The sequence below is a fragment of the Chelonia mydas genome, chromosome 6, assembly GCF_015237465.2.
Source record: "Chelonia mydas isolate rCheMyd1 chromosome 6, rCheMyd1.pri.v2, whole genome shotgun sequence".
In the NCBI taxonomy this organism is placed as follows: domain Eukaryota; kingdom Metazoa; phylum Chordata; order Testudines; family Cheloniidae; genus Chelonia; species Chelonia mydas.
In genome coordinates this window covers 90,259,109-90,277,163 of record NC_051246.2, presented here as the reverse complement: position 1 = coordinate 90,277,163, position 18,055 = coordinate 90,259,109, and the positions used below count along the sequence as shown (strand labels likewise).

The following is an 18,055-nucleotide window of genomic DNA, read 5'->3' as shown; positions in this document are numbered from 1 at the left end:
TTCCCAAAACTCCATTGCCTGTTGTCTTCTCCTTTCTGGATCAGAAAGGAGTTTTCTGTATAACTTGGGGACCTTGTTGATGAGGCTTGCTTGGCTTTGTTTGTTACCCAGCGTACATGGATAATCAAAATTCCCCACGAGCTGAGCTGAGAACACCGAGAACTGCGCCCCAGGAAATAGCCCTCCTCATCTTCTTCCTGTCCCGAGAGATCTTTCTGCTTTGTTTTTCATTCCCCCAAAATGTCTCCACCATTCTTCATTGTCCAGTTGTAGCTCCCTAGCACTGCAAATGGCTCTGACATACCTTGTGACTCTTCCCTCTCTCTTCAAGTAGGTTGTGCCCCTATGTACATTCCAGTCAGTAGGATGATTCCCATGAGTGCCCATCATGCCCACAACATTGTTGAACTGTTGAGGAGGAGACAGGGCCAAGCACCCTGCCCTGGCCAACAGAGCTGGCCCAACTTGGCAGACAACACTGACAGCACGCTCTTAAGGGGTGGAGCAACGTGTGCCTTTTGCCCACACACTGAAGAACTCTGCACAGCACCATGCTTCTCTGAGTTCCCAGTGGGGTGAAGCCACTCCACCCTCCCCTACTCAGGGCCATGCTTTAATGGCATTATCAGGCTGCTTGTGTCTAGGAGATCAGAACCTATTCTGCTTGAGTGACACCTGCCTCCCGTTCTTCCTCACAGAGGGCATTCCAAAGCTGTAACTCGCAAGCCCTTCTCTACACTGGCAGATCCTACATCAGTTTGTCTCCAGTACCAGCCTTCTCTTTCCTTCTCTTGCACTTGGCACTAGAAGACTCTCTGCTGAGAGGATCAGTATCACTCCTGACTTAAGTACTCTTCCCAGGACTCTGAAATGGGTCTTGGTCATACCAAGTCTTCCTTTGCTGCCGTCATTTGTCGCCACGAGGACTGTAATCAGTGGGAAATCCCCGCCATCACATCCAGAACCTGGATAAAGAATTAGCTTTGGCAGGGAGGAGGCAGCAGATTTTATCTTATCGGATCCCCATATCTCGTGCTAGGTCCTTACAATAGAACCACCCAGTAGACTCGCATGTCTCTCTTGTGGGAGGCCCTCTTATATTCCCTTCTTATCACCACTGGTTTGCTAAGGATTGTACTTTGCCTGTCTCAGTTATGAGAACGTGACGGCTGCAGGACATACTGCTTTGGAAATGCCCTGGGTTGCTCCCTTGTGCATATGTGATATGATGATATCCTCTCTAGTTACATGATCACTTCCCATTTCTCAGATACTTGTGTTAATTTCACGGCCAACATGGCCCAGTGTATTTTTACTGTCAGCGTCCTTTAGGTTCATTTCTCACAGAGGTCTGTATCTTAATCATTTAAGCAGAAGCCACCAACTTAACAACTGATCACCCTGCAGCAGGACAGCGACTGGTGAAATTCAGGGGCTGAGGCAGTTCACGGCTACGTTAGCTTAGGTGGCTAGTGTGCACTGGCCAATGTCGCTAGCTTTCCGAGTTGTATACTCAGGGCTAGATTCTACCTTTTACAGGCAGACACACACTAGAGGGGTAGCGTCAACCTCGGTAAAAATGCAGCAGATGCTCCCATCGGCTCAGTTCCTGCCCCTGGCCACTGCCCCAGCTCATCCCGTTGCCTCGTCAGGTAGCTAGAACCCAGAGGAACACTAATTGGAAGCAGAGCCTTGTGCGCAACAAGCACATCATAGCCAGCTGCTGGTGGGGGCACAAGAATGAAGAGAAGGTGCCATGAGCCCTTTCTCTTCTCAGCCTTGCTCAGCTGCCAGCTACAGTCATTGGCCCTGAATCTGTAGTGCAATGAGCAGGTGCGGTTTCTATGTACGTGCCTCTCCTAGACTCCAGCTGGCCTTCACAGCTCAATGTGCAGGACTACAGGATGCTACACACAGACAGCATCTTAAGGGTGAAGAACAATTGTAATTTGCATTGTGTTTGAGAAATAGTACATGGCTATGTAATTAAGAACTGGCCCCATTGCTGTAAATGAGAAGCAGCTCCACTGAAAGCACTGGTGTTACCCCAGCATAAGAGGAGAATTGGGCCCACCATGAGTGGATATACACACAAGAAGGCAAACCCAGGCCTGCATGTACAAGCTTGACTTTGGCATTTCCAGACTGTGATCCATTCGTGTGTCTTGGCTGTGTAGACTGTAAGATCTTCCAGGCAGAGACTGGTTCTCGCCCTGTGTGTGTACAGCACCGGCATGGTGATACTGCAACAGGGGCTGCTTGATGTTGCTGTAATATAAATAAATCAACAGGAGCACTCCAGTAACAGAGAGTGGGGCCAATTCAGGTGCATTTTGACAACATTCTCAGCTGCTACTGAAGTGGGAGGAGCCAGACCCCCATCAGGCAGGACAAAAATACAAAGGGACCAACAGCGATTAGAAATACAGGCAGGAAACAGCAAAATTTGATTCAGCTTGACCTAAACAGAGCTAACCTAGCTGGTTAAAAGTAATCCCCAACTCAGGTACTCAGTGAGAGGGAGGAATCTGGGGTGCGAGAACAGTGCAGAAAGTCTGAAGGGCCAGGGTGGGCTAGGTGTAGTGCAGCAGGTACAGTTTAGACAGGAGCTTGCCCTGCGATATGGCAGGAAAGAGGCTAATGCACTGCTGGGCAGCGTATGCCAAGACTCACCCTAGGATCAAAGAGGGGAGCATTTGTCCTCTCCGCAGCTCAGATATGAGCCCTCCGGGAACGCTGCATTCAGGCCCTGAGTCAGTAAAGCATTTAAGCAGGTCCTTTGGTGAATCGAGGCCTCAATTCTGGGTATATCCTTACCTCAGGAATAGTGACAGATTGGCCCTTTCAGGATCAAGAAATAGACCCTGTATCATGGTACTGTTGGAGCCTTTTGTTCTCTGGTAGATGACAGGGCCAAGGTCTGTCAGGATGTGCATGCTCCAAGAGCAGCATGGCAATGGGGCTCAGTTCAGCGGCATGGATAGGTCAGATCCGTTGTGTAGCACCGTGGCTCAGGCTTGGCTGAAGAGCACGGTCTATCCCAGCAAAGGGCTGCCACCTGCCCTGGGTGCCCGACACTCCCCTCCCAAGTTGCATCCACCAGGGGCCCCAACAGCCAGAGAGCAGGCAGTCACTTCTGGGTCACAGGAAAGACACTTTCCCCCATGAGGTCATGCTCCTTATCACAAAACTTCACCTGGGAGTTTGTGTTTGATGCACCGCACACCGGCATGAAGAGGGAGCCAACAAAACCAGTTATGCTGTTCTTACACCTCCCCTGCTGGGTCTTTGAAGAAACATGCAAATCAAGGAGGTGGTATTTAATAAAGCTTCAAGTTTTATTAGCTAGCAGCCAGCAGCTTCAGCTATGCCTGTGTTCAGACTGCACAGCATCATACCCCACCTGGGGACCGACAGAGTCCCTCTCAGGCTGGCTGCATGGCAGGGGAGCAGAGACCACCTCATGCCCAAAATTAGATGGCAGGGTCTAAGCTAATGCTTCCAGCTTCATTTGATCTGTTTGCAGGAGTTTACAAGGCCCTCCCGGCATTAGCACTGCTCAGATTAGAGTGAGGAGAGGCCTGTCTGTTTGCACCGCCTCCAGCAGGGCTCAAAAGCTACCACTGCTGTAAAGCATAACTGCAGCAGTTTCTTCTTCACCTCAGTCTCCAGTGGCTCATACAGGCTTCAGGTCAGGGAAGGATAAGAGTAATTTGCATCTGCACCAGGACTTCTCTCCTGGTTTTGGTGCACCCAATGGTTAGGATGCAGGACAAGAGTGACAATATGCTTTTTAGATCTATATATAGGCCCTAGAACCTGCTGCAAGACCACCCAATCACAAGGGGGAGAGAGGGCATTCAAAAGGCAGGATGGATTAATTTTGGCAAAGAAGAATCAGACAGCTTTTAGAGATCTATCAGGAAAAAGAGAAGCATTATAGAAAAATTCATCCCTTAAGATATGAGGAGGGGTGTGTGTGAAATTAGCCATGACGCTCAAATGGCTGTGATAGTGAACTGCATTTTAAAAAGTTTGTACTCAACAAAATCAGGGAAGAAATTTTTTTTAAAAAAATAAAGCAACTAAGGGGAAATCTGAACATATACCAGTCAGCTGGTCCCTTTGACATGCACCCTAGGGCATGATCAGAATTAACTATTGAAGATATTGGGCCATCCACAAATTTTTTTCCCCCCCAACTCAGGTCATGAAAAGTTGGGGAAGTATCAGAGGATTAGAGAGAAGTAAATTCCTCAGCCAGAGGCAGGAGTGAGCATGACAGTTACTAGCATAGAGATTTAGAGTAAAATTTCAAGAGCACCTTGGTCCCATTTTCAAAGTCATTGCTGAAATCAAGACTGAGGCGATTTGAAAATTTTACCCCTAACTTCTATCTCTAGGAAAATAATGGAACAAATATTGAATGTCTCGACTGTCACAGCTGTACTCAACCATGCAGAGACCTCCCTCACTCTCTTGCCTAGACCATGGTCTCCACTGTGGTGGGGAAAGCAAGAGCTAGGCACCCAATGTTCCCTGTTCCAGGAAAGTGGGTGGGAGTAAGCCACTCCCCAACAAGGGGCTCAGTAACTTACTCCTTCAGCACAAGGAGAGATGGGGAGGAACAGTCACTCCTGACTCACAGTTCATTCCCTGCTCCTTGGGCAACGTGAATGTGTTGCCTCTTACTTTGAGTTGGCCCTTAACATCTAGTAGGTAGAGCCACAAACAACAAGAAGCAACATGAGGTGTAAAAAACACACACAAAAAATGAGTTCCAAACATTAATTTGTGGCTGAAGGAAGTCAGTGGATTGAATGCATCTGCAGTTTAATAAAGCCCTTGAGAACAGAGAGTTGCAAAATATTAATTCATTTTAGCTGACCATGCCCATGCTTTTGTTAGCACATGGAATGGCATTCGAGCAGGTCCACCTTCTCATTTAATTCCTTCCCAAGACTCACTTCCACGGCAATGCCTACAAGAAACTAACCAGCTATTAGTGGCTAGATGATAGCCAGGAATAGTTTACATAATAGAAGTGAAAAATAGAATTGCACTAAGAGGAGGTATTCCAGACACCCCATTTTTTTCTTGCCTACTATATCACTGTTGCCTCCCCACAATCCAGCTGATTTTAACTCAACTCTTTGGGGCAGGGTTCACATCTTCCTATGTGCCCATACAGCAACTAGCACACTTCGGGCACGGCATTTTACTCAAGAAATGGTAAAGCAGAGAACTCCTCACATACCAATTAAAACACAAGTGCCGAGAAACACCAAGTGCCCCAAGAAATACTCAAAATAATATGGTTACTAATCCATATGTCTGCTTACTTTTATCTCACCTGTACACTTCTAAAAGCAGAGAGGAAGTTAACGAACACTTATCTGAGATTTCACTGCCCAGATGTGCCCCATGAGTTATTGGAAGATGATATATCTGTTGAGGAGATAAACAGGCTATTTCTAAAGTACCTCATGGCAAAGGCCCCAGCCCTGATGAACAGACTATTGATTTTAAACAATTCTTTAACAAAAATGCTGGTTCCCAATTAACTGATACCTGAAACTGCTCCATATGCCCTGGCAGTTTACCTCCAACTGTGTGTGCAGCCATGACCTGCATTCATTTGTGCCTTAGGTTGGCCTATTTTATCCTTCAATAAGGGCATAAAATCATCCAAGTTTTAGGAAGCAGGAAGAATTTCTCCCTGGTCTGGTCTTTACCAATCACATGGTACTTACACAGGCAAGAGATGATCTCATAATATTAATATTCCTTAAGGTAGCATATTTCTGAAGCAATTCCATCCCTAGATTCCAGAAAGGCCATTGATTGCATTGAGTGGTCAGTTCTCATTTCTAGCCTTGAGTGATAAGATCTGGGCCAAAATTCCTTACTTTGGTACGGTAATTGTACCAGACCTCAACAGCCATGATCTTTAACAATAGTTATGAGTCCAAAAACTTGGCCTTCAAGAAATTAAATGTGCTCTCACTGTCGTTTTCTTTTATTATGACTCCCCTAGCTGAAAAGGATTCATTCCAGCAACTGTATTTCCAGGGGGGGGGAAAAAATCAGGATAACAATCACCTCCCAGGTTCTGTGTTTCACCTCCTAAGAGGTCCCCTGTGGCCCATTCTGATGGGCTCCAACTCAGTTAGACATTGGAACATTAGAATCAGGTACTGGAGTCCATGTAGTCAAAGATTCTTTAGACCTTTTCAAGTTGAATTATCCTCCTTTAGTCCTGCACTTTAGAAAACAGTCTTGCATAACTAGAATATACTTAACCTCTATTTTCCTGAATAAACACTATTAGTATGAACTCCCGTCTCCATCCCCCTGCAATTAATTACTTTCTCCCAATTCTTCCAGGCCCAATCTCAGTTAAACGTCTTTAACAACTGCAGGGTGATATTAAAATGTATTTTGACAGATAAAAAAATCTTTATAATTCTGTATCCAAAAAAAAGTCCATCGGTGGTTTGGAGTTTCACAACTTAACTGTTTAGCAGCAGGGTTGGATCCATTATCAGAATGGTGCATATACTGCCTATGCCCTTCCAAACAGCACTGGATCCCTATGGAACCACAAATCCTAGATACCCCATTTGAATACCTCTCTTTTCCTACACAGTCTAGTTTTTACCTGCTCACATATAATTACATTGTTTACTCACCATACAAAGGTTATACTGACTAGAGTTGCCAGAATTCTTAAATACTTTCCATTCCCTTCTCCCCTCTGTAATAATTGATCATTTCCCCTAAAAGATTATCCTACTCTCCATCCAAAAAAAAAGACAGGCATGGTCTTACTAGATGTACTCAATTTCTTTATATGACTGGTCAGATATATTCCTCTGATCAGTAAGCAACAGTGTAATTACACCAATATATCATTATTTCAATAATCCCATACTTGGACTTTTACAGGGCAATAGCACTTTGAATGCAAGAGGCTTACCAAGCTTGGAAAATATAACATTTTAGATAACCAGAATTTAAATGTATCTAAGAGACCAGGTTCTGCCCTCTTAAGTAGTATATAGGTAGAGTTGGATATTAGATTCCTGCGGACAGAGTGACTATATTTTGTGGAAGAGGCCAGATTCTTAATGCATCTCTTACGTTACCATAGCTGGAGTAGAGTCTCCCAGCCTGGGTAGACAGACTTGCACGAGAGGGGCTCAAGCTAGTGTGCTAAAAATAGCAGTGTGGACATTCTGGCTCGGGCTGGAGCTTGGGCTTTGAAGCCCAGGAGATCAGGTGGGCTCGAGACCCTGAGCTAGAACGTCCACACTGCTACATTCAGTGCACTAGCTGAAGCCCTGATAGTGCAAATCTACCTGCCTATGCTGGGAGTCTCGCTTCCAGCTGCAGTGTAGACACCCTGTATGTACTAAACATGTGCATACCCAGTAGCAGCCTGCTTAGCCCCATACAGAGTGGCCTCAATTTATTTTGATAAAGGTCACTTCAATTCTGCTGTCGGCTCTTTCAAACATGTGTGATGGGATTACACATTAATCCCAATATTTTGTGAAATGGTCACAATGCAAGTTACTAGGAGATGAGAGAAAGAACCTGCTAGCAAAACTAGTTCCTCAGTTTTCTTTTGATAAAGGAGACTTTCGAATGCTGCCCAGTGAGGAAATCCTCATGTTCCTTCTATGAGCATCTGCTTCAGAAAAGCATGGGAGACTCCTTGCAATGAGGAAACTTGCTGTCCTAAAGAATTAATATCCATATTAGCTCATTGCCTGGGCACCTGGGAATATTTATACTGAGTCCACTATAATATATCAAAACCAGGAACTTCAGTATTTGATACCTGTTAAGAACACATGGTGCTTTGCGACAGGTATTGCTTGTGTGAATAGTTCTTACACACCACTCTATTTCAGTTTTTCCATTTACTTCTGTATGTATTTTAATATTGGTCTCTGCTTGTGACCTCCAAAAACTAAACCCATACATGAAAACAAAGGGTAGTAATGAATGGCAATATGCAAGATGGGTCCAGTGGGAATGTGCAGGGGTTGGCATTAGGAGTCAGTCTTATATAACTTCTTTATTAATGATCTAGAGGAGGGAGTGAACAGCATGTTAATGAAATTCACAGATGGTACTAAATTGGGAGGAGCTGCAAATCCCACGAGGACAGAGAAATATAGAGGGCCCTGGAAAGATTAGAAACATGGGCAGGGAATAAGGAGAGATTCAGTTTAGGAAAAAATATAGCTAATATGTTAAGTGGAAAAATAATTTGAAACCAAAAATACTGAATGGAAGAGGGAAACCTGGGAAGCAGGAATGTCCAAAGGAGACTTCGGAGCGGTAGCGGACAGCCACTAGACAGATAGAGTTTGCAGTGTGATGTGGAATCAAAACCAGGCCAACACTAGTTTGGAGAGAGATGTGTAGAAAGACTCGGGAAGATAGCTGTCCCTCACTATACAGCACAGGTGTAAACTCATTTGGTATATTCCAGTAGGCTCTTGATCCCCTGTTACTAGAAAGGCTGACAAATTGGAGGGAGTTCAGAGAAGAGCAACCAATTGATTAAGGGGTTGGAGAGATTGATTTATGAGGGATCATTTAAAAAAAGATATTATAGCTTGGATAAGCAATGACTAAAGGTTGGAGAGTTGAGGTTGGAGGGGAGAGGAGAACAGGTTAACAGTCTACCACTATTTAAAGGGTGTAAATCCAAAGGCTGGTGAGAGAGAGATCATTCAGGCTGGTACAAAGGAGGGTAACTGGAAAGTTTAAAAAGGGGGTATTGAGGTTAAATATCAAGGAGCACTTTCAAGCATTAGCATCAACTTCCTGATATGTGGGGAGGCTAACACAAAAGAGCAGCCAGGGAAACAAATAGAAAATATACAATAAGGAGCAATCCTGTACTGGCCACTTGGAGACAGCTTGCTCTTTTCCTTCAGTATCTCTTAGAAGTCTCTTATGTGACTCTGATCTCTGTCCTGGCATGAGATGCTCATGTTCCCCATACAATAGTGCCATGAAAAGCTACCGTTTCCCATACCAACCCAGTTTCACTAACGATCACTTCCCCCTGTGATACAGGTGCTGATGCTTATTACGCCCATCTATAGCTCCCACTTAGATGGGTCTAGCCCAGTTCCAGTTGAGTAGGCAGATCACAACAATGACAAGTTGTGGCACAGAAGTTGCCAAACAGTTTCACTGAATTGCTATTTATATTTTACTCTGTCACTAGCCAGTGAGAAAGAAAATTGTCAAGCGCTATTCAGCTACTAAATTAGACAGATGAAAACATTGGCTCACATCACCACAAAAGTGACCCAGATATTGACATTACACATGCAACCTTGACCTGCAGCACGTGAAGATATTGGTCAAGCCCAGCCTGACATGATTGGTAAATGGTGTCTCTACATTTCAATAGTCTGGTTTTGTCCATGGCTAAGGTTCCTTCCCAGACAGACAAAGGGTAAAGGCCTGTCTGTGGGAAATCAAAGAATAGACTTTCTAATCTAGCTCCAGATGATGAATGCAAGCAATGTTTACCTCCCCACAGGCCTCTTACACCCTGATTCACAGAGAGATGACATCCCAGAAAGCCAGAGGTATCTAACTGGCTCTCCATCTAATTCTTTCTTGATAGAAGCATCAAGACCTACCCATCACAGTGAAATCCCAACGTGGAATACAAGGAATAAGAGACCTTATTCTAGCCATTCCTATTTCAGGTAAGGAGCCAATTATTTATATCTCAGACCTGCTGGAAATCAGTGCTTAGGATACCAGCGGTGAGGTCACCAGGAGTCATGCCAGCACAATAGAAGGATTGGGATCTGGTTTTATCAACATGGTATGTTTGATTAGCGTTTGGTGGGGGAAGATTTGTGTTGCAAAGAAAAAAGTGAAGCTGTTTGGGTTTTGGAAATTCTCCATTCCTCCCTCTCCCCTGTCACTCCCCCCTCCACCTCCCAGTATATACCTCAGTAATTTACAGCATCAGCACTATATCCTTGAGAGTTCTCTAAGGTTCTTGTGAACCCATGGAACGGGCAGTCCACCAGTGCTGAAGAAAAGCTGGATAATGATGTGTTGGTCCCCTGGGTGCAGGGAAGAGGCATTGAAAGAGGCACAGACTGAAAGAGCAGATCTGAGTGAGGGGGGCAATTGAAGGAATGAGTGGGGACAGTAAGAAAACGTGCAGTTTAGTGTGGCACAAAGTGGAATCCAGGCCAAGCCCTTCATAGAAACCGAGCTGCATCAGCTAGAGAAGCACCTACCACAGGTATGCAGGGGAATAAGGCCAAGTTTCAACCCTGCAAGCCCAGAAGCTTCACTCTGTATCAGCACACGCAGTGAAGCCAAAGGGCTCCATTCTTTACTGCTCTGTTCCTGCGCTTTGTGCAGGAACCAGGAGCAGGGGGCAGAGGTGGCTTTAAGCTACCTTTTTGATCCCCACATTCCCAGGCTGTCAGGGTCCTACACTGCCTTGGACATTAGTTGCAGCAGTCATAAGTATTCTCTAGCTTCTGTTTTGGCCTCAACGCCCCCTATGGGCCGTCTGCCAGCCCAGAATAGCCAGAGAACAGCATTCTCCAACCATGCCCCCTCCCTCCCCACCCTGACATGCCCTACGCCAAAGGCTGTGCTAGGCATAGACACGCACAGAGCTGTTCTGGCAGTTCAGTGCCACCCAGGGAATCCCCATCTAACAAGGATATAAAGCCGGAGGGAAATAAGAAAGTGGGGGTGCAATGGAAAATCAGCCCCAAAGGTTTTCCTGGGAAACCACAAGTCTCTGTTTTGAGAGTTCGACAGAGAACATAAAAGGCACATGCACATGCCTTATTTAGAAACTCATCCATACCAGAGTTCATAATACCATCTTATCCAGGGCTACACTAGGCAATCTGATGCACCCTCAGACAATGAGATCTAGCCCTCCTGTGGGCCTCCAGGAGAACAGAGACTGGCTGTTCCCCAGGTCAATGCTTCAATTTGTAGTGGGTTGGGATCAGGGATTTCTCAGTTCAAGGACCTGGTCTCTATGGAGTTTCCTCTTTAACCATGTCCACACAGACCCTTGGGAGCTGCAAGGCATAGCTATCCAGGTCATTTTGACCATTTTGGACTCTTTCAGTATAGCAGCTCCTCATTTTGGGGTTATTTTTCTATTCTGCCTATTGTAAAATATATCCATTATCCTGGGCACCTTGTGGCAGGTGCTATGGAAGTTAATAGAACAAAAACACACACAAAAACAGTACAATACAGTATAGTACACACACACACAAACATACTAACACCAGCACACAATGCAACCACACACACAAAACACTACACCCACAAAGACATACCACACACATACACCAAACAGATGTTTGCAAAGAAGCACAGAAAATATGACTGCCTAGAGGTTTTGGTTACAAGGGGTGTAGTTTTATTCAGTGTGATGTGACCATTTCTATGCTGGAAGCTGCCGTGTCCTCTCCTTAGGGAGAGAGCGAACACTGCTTGGGAAGGGAGGGATGAGAGGGCTGCTCTAAGGGCCCAGAGAGGTATGATTACCTGTATCCTGTCTTCAGGCAGTTCTGTTTTCATGGCCAGCATCTCTCTGGCATAGACATCGGGATAGTGGGCCTCATTGAAGGCCTTTTCCAGCTCCTCCAGTTGGTAGGATGTGAAGATTGTCCTGAGGGGAGTAAAACTCATTGATCAGAATATAGAGAAAGCTGAACAGTCACAGAGACGGAGAAACAGGGAAAGGAAAATCTCAGAAACTGGATAACGTATGTAGATTGTGTTTTACTGTTTTTCTATGGACAGAAGGTCAAGCCCTTGGCTGAGAGAAAGCCCAGAAAGTGCCAGGACATTGTGTTCTTATACAGTCACAAGTCACCTTCCTTTTCAGCCACTTCCTCCTCTAGGCAGCCTCTCCTCCAGTTTCTCTCCCCCCACAGGATGACCATAATCTCTAGATTAGATCTCAGACATTATTTCCTTCCAAAAGACATTGAAGTGTCTCTTTTTCCCTCAAAGAGGGCCCCACTTCCTGATTTATGGGCACTATGGTCCCCTTTATGTTTGCCACACAGACACTCCAGAAGATTGCACTGAGGCACCCACAAGAAGTGACATTGTTCTCAGCATCTCACCTCTCCCAAGTCTCTCCCGGTTTACAAACAAACCATTCCCCCTCAGCAAATCCCCAAAGTTTTGTCACAGCCCTCACTACTTTCACCAGCCAGTTCCTCACCCCATGCATGCAACCTCCAACCATGAACCCAGTGCCAATTCCCTTGCTCGACTTCTACACAGGAACCCAGAAAAAAAACATCTCCCACTAGCGGATCCCTCCCTTCCTCTGATTTGCATTACCCCATTACCCATCATTGGAAATCCTTCCTGACTGCCCTGAATGGTCAATTGTCCCAGCTTGCATCCGTATGCCCAGTTCTCAGCTTGGGATGGGTGGATTAAAAAAATAGCAGCAGCTGGGAGCTGAGAAAGATGAAAGCACAACTCTAGGGGAATGCAAAGAGATTCCAGCAACGGGGAAGTAAGGTACCAAGACCTTCTTCACCTCCCTGGTGTCAGAAATCCTCCCTGAACCTCAGGCTATCGAAACCCTTTGAAACTCCAATTTCTAAGCAGGGTCAGCCTACACAGCAGTCAGCATTCTAATGGGTGGGTTTTTTTTAAACTGACTTGCATTTCAAGTAAAGAATCAAACCATAGGACCGGAGATACAGTGCCCGAAAGATTTTTTTTTTTTAATCTTTCACTAAAATTAGAGAATTTCAAAAGATCCTGCACCTTCCCAATAACACAAACAGAAACACAGGCTCAAAATGACCTTTCAACGTTCGTAAACCTAAGGATTCCACCAGATCAACAACATTAACAACAAGAGGGGCTTGTGAATGCAGGGGACCCAGTCTGCAATCAGATCTTTATTTAAACTCACTCCTAAATCTGTTCTGTGTTCAGGAGGATTCTGCTCCTGCTCTTGTAGAATCATGGACACTAGGATGAAAAAAGATCTATTAGCTCATCCAGTTTCTCTCTTCCGGACCCAGTGCAGGATTATTTCTTATTGTACATTCTCTAGTTTTTAAATGCCCCACATGTTTGGGGCGTCTACCATCATCAGGAGATGATGCCACAGCCCAGTGCAGCTCACTGGCTGAATATATATCCTGAAATTCATCCTATATTTTCCCTTTTTAAAAATCTGATTAGTCCAAGCCCTTTTTACCACAATACATAATCTCTCCTCCAGTTGTCACTTAGCCCAGATACAGCAGACAGATTTGGCAGTTTTAAGCTTTTCTTATTTTAAAAAAAAATTACTAAACATGAAAAGTTTGTTACTACGCAAAATTGAAAATTATAAACAAATCCAAATCCTGTTTCCAATATCCTGATCCATCTCTAGTCCTGATCCAATTGTGATCCTTACTCCAGTCCTAATTGAGATCTCACCCATCCTTGAGCCCAATCTAGTTCACAAAGGAAATGAGTCCATATTTACTCTGGGGGTAACCATAGAATTGTTTGACTTGAAAGTATGTCACATAGGTCACTAGTCAATCCCCCTGGATTGGAGTGGGACCTCTAGCAGGGAATCTAACCCATGCTGGGATATTTAGTCTCTTCCTGCACAGCATCCTGGCTTGGCTTTCACTAGGATATCTGTTAATCCACCCATCCTGAATTGTGGCAGGATTGATTTAATTATCCCTAAACCATCCCTGATAGATGGCCATACCACCTCCTTTTGTCCTGACTATCGCTGGCCATGGCAATCCCAGAATCGAGCTAGATACTTCTAGCCATCACTGTAGCGTCTAATGTTTATGTGGCTCAGTGATTTTTAGCTGCGTTTTACAGATGGGTAATAGAGGCACAGGGAGGCAAAATATCAGTCTTATGGCAGAGCTGGGAAACGAAATCTCAAAGCTGTGACACAAGTGCCTTACCAAACAAGTCATCTTCCCTCATCTACCTTAGCAGCTTGTTCTACCTCTTGTTGAAGATCTTCAATACTTTATTAATAATGAATAAGTGATTGATAGAAACTGCTATTTGCCTAATACATTATGCTAAAATTGCTCTACTGCATTGCAGAGTCCAGTTTTAATAACCCGACTACTCCCATTTCTAGTGGCCCTGGATAAATGGCTTGTCACTTTAGGAAATATTTTAAAACTATTGATGCCTCTGGGGCCCACACACCTAAAAACTGTAGGCATCTTTTGAGTTAAGTAGTAGCCTGGTTTCAAGGTTTCAGGATCCAGAGCCATTGGGAATAAATCCCCCGGGGTAGCTTTTCAAAATAAACAAACAAGCTTTTTATTATGACAAAGTTACAATAAAACTTTAACATACTATATTGTAGATTACTTATTCAGGATCAGATTAATATTCAAAGAACCTGGCTAAAGATTCTGGCTTGCTGGCTGGGGAGCCCTCCTCCTCCTAATCCACTAGCAAAGATGACCAAATTTCTTAATACTTATCCTCTCTTTTTGGCACTTCTCTTGTTTATGTACTTGGTGTGAAAGCTTTCCTATTAGGACAATCCATATTTTACTATATCATAATTGTATAGGTGGAAGGGTCACCTATTTCCAATAACATGCAGTACAAAGTCTCACTGCCAACAATAAAAAGAACAATTTGTGTTCTGTTTAAAATGCAGACCCTTCACCAGAGCATTAACTAAACAGGTCAGGGGATCTCTAGAAGCCAGCATTTTGTCATAAGATGAATCTCTTTATTAATTTCCTCCCCAAACCATCTAATTCTTGGGCACAACCACCACATGTGAAAATATGTCCCCAGTTCCCTGCAACCCTTTCAACAGAGTGCCTCTCTAGTAGCAAATATATGATGGATCTTAACTGAAGTCAAATGCCATCTGTGGGTAATTTTCTTGCGATTCATAATCAAACCCCAAATCCTGCTTCCTTTGATTGGGGAGCAAAAAGCAGAAGGTTCCCTTCAGATAGATTCCTCCCTCCTGTGCCCTTTGTCAGACCTGAGCCCCTGTTCCTATGGGCTGAATTAGCTCTTATGTGAAGGTGCGTGGACCTATACAGAGGAGGGGGAGGGAGAGGGGAGTGGAATAGAGGTGGAAGGTAGGGTTAGACCCAGTTTGGGTCCTGGGCTGGCTACTAGGGATTGCCGATCTCATTAATTCATGTTTATTTATATTTTTAATCAAACATCCTTTTATTTGAAACCCATCAATGGTACAGCAAATCCATGCAGCCAGACAGTCCTACCGCTGTTACCCTCATCCTTCCTCCCTAGCCCCTTCAATCGCCTGTTACACCGAATTAGTGCATTTTGTCTCCAGGCAGGCCCCGGCGCAGCAGCTGGATCCGAGTGAGCGCGAGGTTCTGCATGCCCAGACCCAGCTGCACCACCGGGGCCCGAGGCTGGAAAATCTTTGGGGGCAGGGGCTGCGCCATCCCGTGCCTCTGTGCAGTGCCCCCGCACGACAGGGCCTCGGGGATAGAAATAATAAATAGGGCTCCGAGAGGCCTAAAGGTACCAGCCAAGGTTGGGGCAGGTTCTGCTGTTGGGGGCGGGCGGGCAGGCGAGCCCACAAGGTGCGGGGGGCTCCAGGGTAGCCCTGCGGGGTCTCGCCCGGTGGGGAGCTGAGCAGGCGAGGAGGGGGGCAGCGGGCTGCTCTCCTACCTGTGCCGTCTCTTCTTGCGCTTCTTGCTCTGGTTTAAGGAGGATTTGGACATTTTCCTGTCGCTGGAGGAAACATCCTCGGAGTCTGGGAAGAGAAACGCGGCACAGCCTGAGGACGGGCTCGGGGACTCGCCTCTCCCAGCTCCGCAGAGGCCCCCAGCGCTGGCGCCCCCTCCCCGGGCCGGGCCGGAGGCTCCCTGCCCGGCGCGGGGTGCCAGGGGCTGGCACGGCCCTTGCTTTGCATCTCCCTGGGGTTTCGCTTTATTTTTCGTTGGTTCAGCGGGGATTTCGTTGCGATCCCGCCGCGGCAGCCCCCGGGCCGGCCGGACTCGGCAGAGCCCTCCTGGAGCCCCTGTCCCGGGGCGCGGCGGGGGAAGTCTCGGGGCTCGGCCCCCTTTTGCTCCGAGGGGCCGGTTCTTTGCGCGCCTGTGCCCCGATTGCACCCAGTTTCGTTGGTTTTTAACTCCTGGCGGCATTTAAAACAAAACCCCCGAGAGGGCGGGAAATCCCCGCGCTGCGCCCGCTCCCCCAGGACCCCGCCGCAGGGGTAACTCGGGCTCCGGGGCATAATCCGCCCTGCTCACCCGGGAGGCGCCGGCCGATTTCCGGCGTGGCTCGGGGCGCATCCCGGAGCCGCCCGGCGGCTCCTTCCCTGTATTCGCCGCCCCGGGTGGTTGTTCGTTCCCCCTGGCCGGGGGTCGTTCCGGCAGCTCGGGATCTCCCTTCCCCGCCCAGGAGCCGCTGGTGCAGGGCGCCGGGACTCGCATTTCGATACAATCGGTTCTGCCGTGGGGCGGGGACAGTCTCGGGCTCGCCCGAGGGGCGGCGGGATGGGATCGGCCCCCTCGGCCCGATGGGCATTTGCTATGCGGACCGGGCGTTACAGGCGGGCGGCGCTGTGCGGCCCCGCCGGGCAGGTGTGTGTGTGTGTGTGTGTGTGTGGGAGGGAGGGGGGAATTATTATGATATTTACTAACTTTCCCCCGGGCAGCTGAGGGTGAAGCGCGCCCGGCCGGGGCCCAGGCTCCGGAGAAGGCGGCCGGGCGAATCCTGCCGTCTAGCAAACGGACGGCGAGGCACCCAATTCCCCGCAAACGAGTTAGAGGCTCCGGCGCCCCGGGGGTCCGCTCCCCTCCGGCTCCGGGAAGCCCCGGGGACGGCGCTCCCCATCCCCCGATCCCCCCGCTCTGGCACCCGCCGGCCGGGGGTTTCCCAGCGCGAACCCATCCTCCTGGCGCCCGAACGAATTTTCATAAAGCCCCCTCGGGGGGCAGCCCGGGCTTCCCTGCAGCCCTGGCGCCAACTCCTCCGATGCGCGGGGAGAGAGGACCCGGCTATGCGGGGCGCCCCGGGGCGGCAGCCTGAGCCTACCTGAGCTGGCCGTCTGGCTGGTGTCCAGCTGTCCGGGGGCCCTGGCCAGGGGCTGCAGGTGGACGCTCTGGGGGTCGGACAGCACCTCCAGGAAGGTGGGCTGGGTGTAGAAGCTGGGGATGCTGCCTGCCCCCAGGAGCCCCATGCTCACGCCACCTACCCCGGCGGGGCTGAGCACTGAGCGGGCCGCCAGCAGGTGCCCGGCGGGCAGGGAGTCCAGGGCAGCCCGCGGGTGCGAGGGCGGCTCCTTGTTCAAACCCAGGATCTCCTGGATGCCGAAGCCGGTGCACCTGGGCGGGGTGGGCCCGGAGCTGGGCTTGGGCCCAGCGGCGGCCCCGGCCCCAGGCGCACTGGCCGCGCTGTCGGGTTTGGGTTTGCTGGGCAGGCTGTGGGCGAGCGCGTCCCCCGCTTTGCCCGTCATGCTGCGGCCGGCCGGTCCCTAGTGCCCGCTCCCGGGAATGCTCGGGAGCCCCCGGCTCAGGCCCCTTTTATCCGCCCAGCCTGGAGCCCAAGTGGGGTCAGAGCCGAGCAGCCAATCACAGGGGCCAGCCGCGATTAGGAATTCCAAAAAGCCGGCAGGCTCCAGCACAGGCAGCGGAGGGGCCAGGGGGAGGCGGCCTGGGACACGAGGTCCGGGGGGAGCCCGGGAGATGGGGGAACCCTGTGGAGGCAGCAAGGACCTGGGGGCCGCCTGGGACGGAGGGACCCTGGCAGGGCAGAGCGGGGAGATCGGGGCAGTGTCTGGGGGGAGCCCGGAGAGGGGCCCTGCCAGGTGTTATTACTGATGACAGCGCGGGTGCCCAGCGGCCCCAGCCAGCCGCTGGCCCCCAGAACGTGGGGTCTGAACGGGGACAAGGCCTGACAGGTGGGTGCAGAAGGCAACAGCGGGAGGGGGAAGGCAAGGCAAGGCCAGGGCCAGCAGGCTGTGGGCATTTGCCAAGTGCAGGCTTCGGAGCTGGTG

General features: G+C 48.5%; 1 protein-coding gene across 2 annotated transcripts in view; it reads right to left on the bottom strand.

The window, feature by feature from the left end:
* Positions 1-17,515, bottom strand: part of VSX2 (visual system homeobox 2) — a 46,067-nt gene extending 28,552 nt beyond the window's left edge. For both annotated transcript variants that reach the window (XM_043549884.1, XM_007065285.3), the window contains exons 1-3: positions 17,095-17,515; positions 15,724-15,808; positions 11,584-11,707 (exon numbers count right to left, since the gene is read on the bottom strand). In XM_043549884.1, the coding sequence (XP_043405819.1) occupies positions 11,584-11,707; positions 15,724-15,808; positions 17,095-17,515 (630 nt within the window). The remainder of the gene's footprint in view (positions 1-11,583; positions 11,708-15,723; positions 15,809-17,094) is intronic.
* Positions 17,516-18,055: the final 540 nt, after the last annotated feature.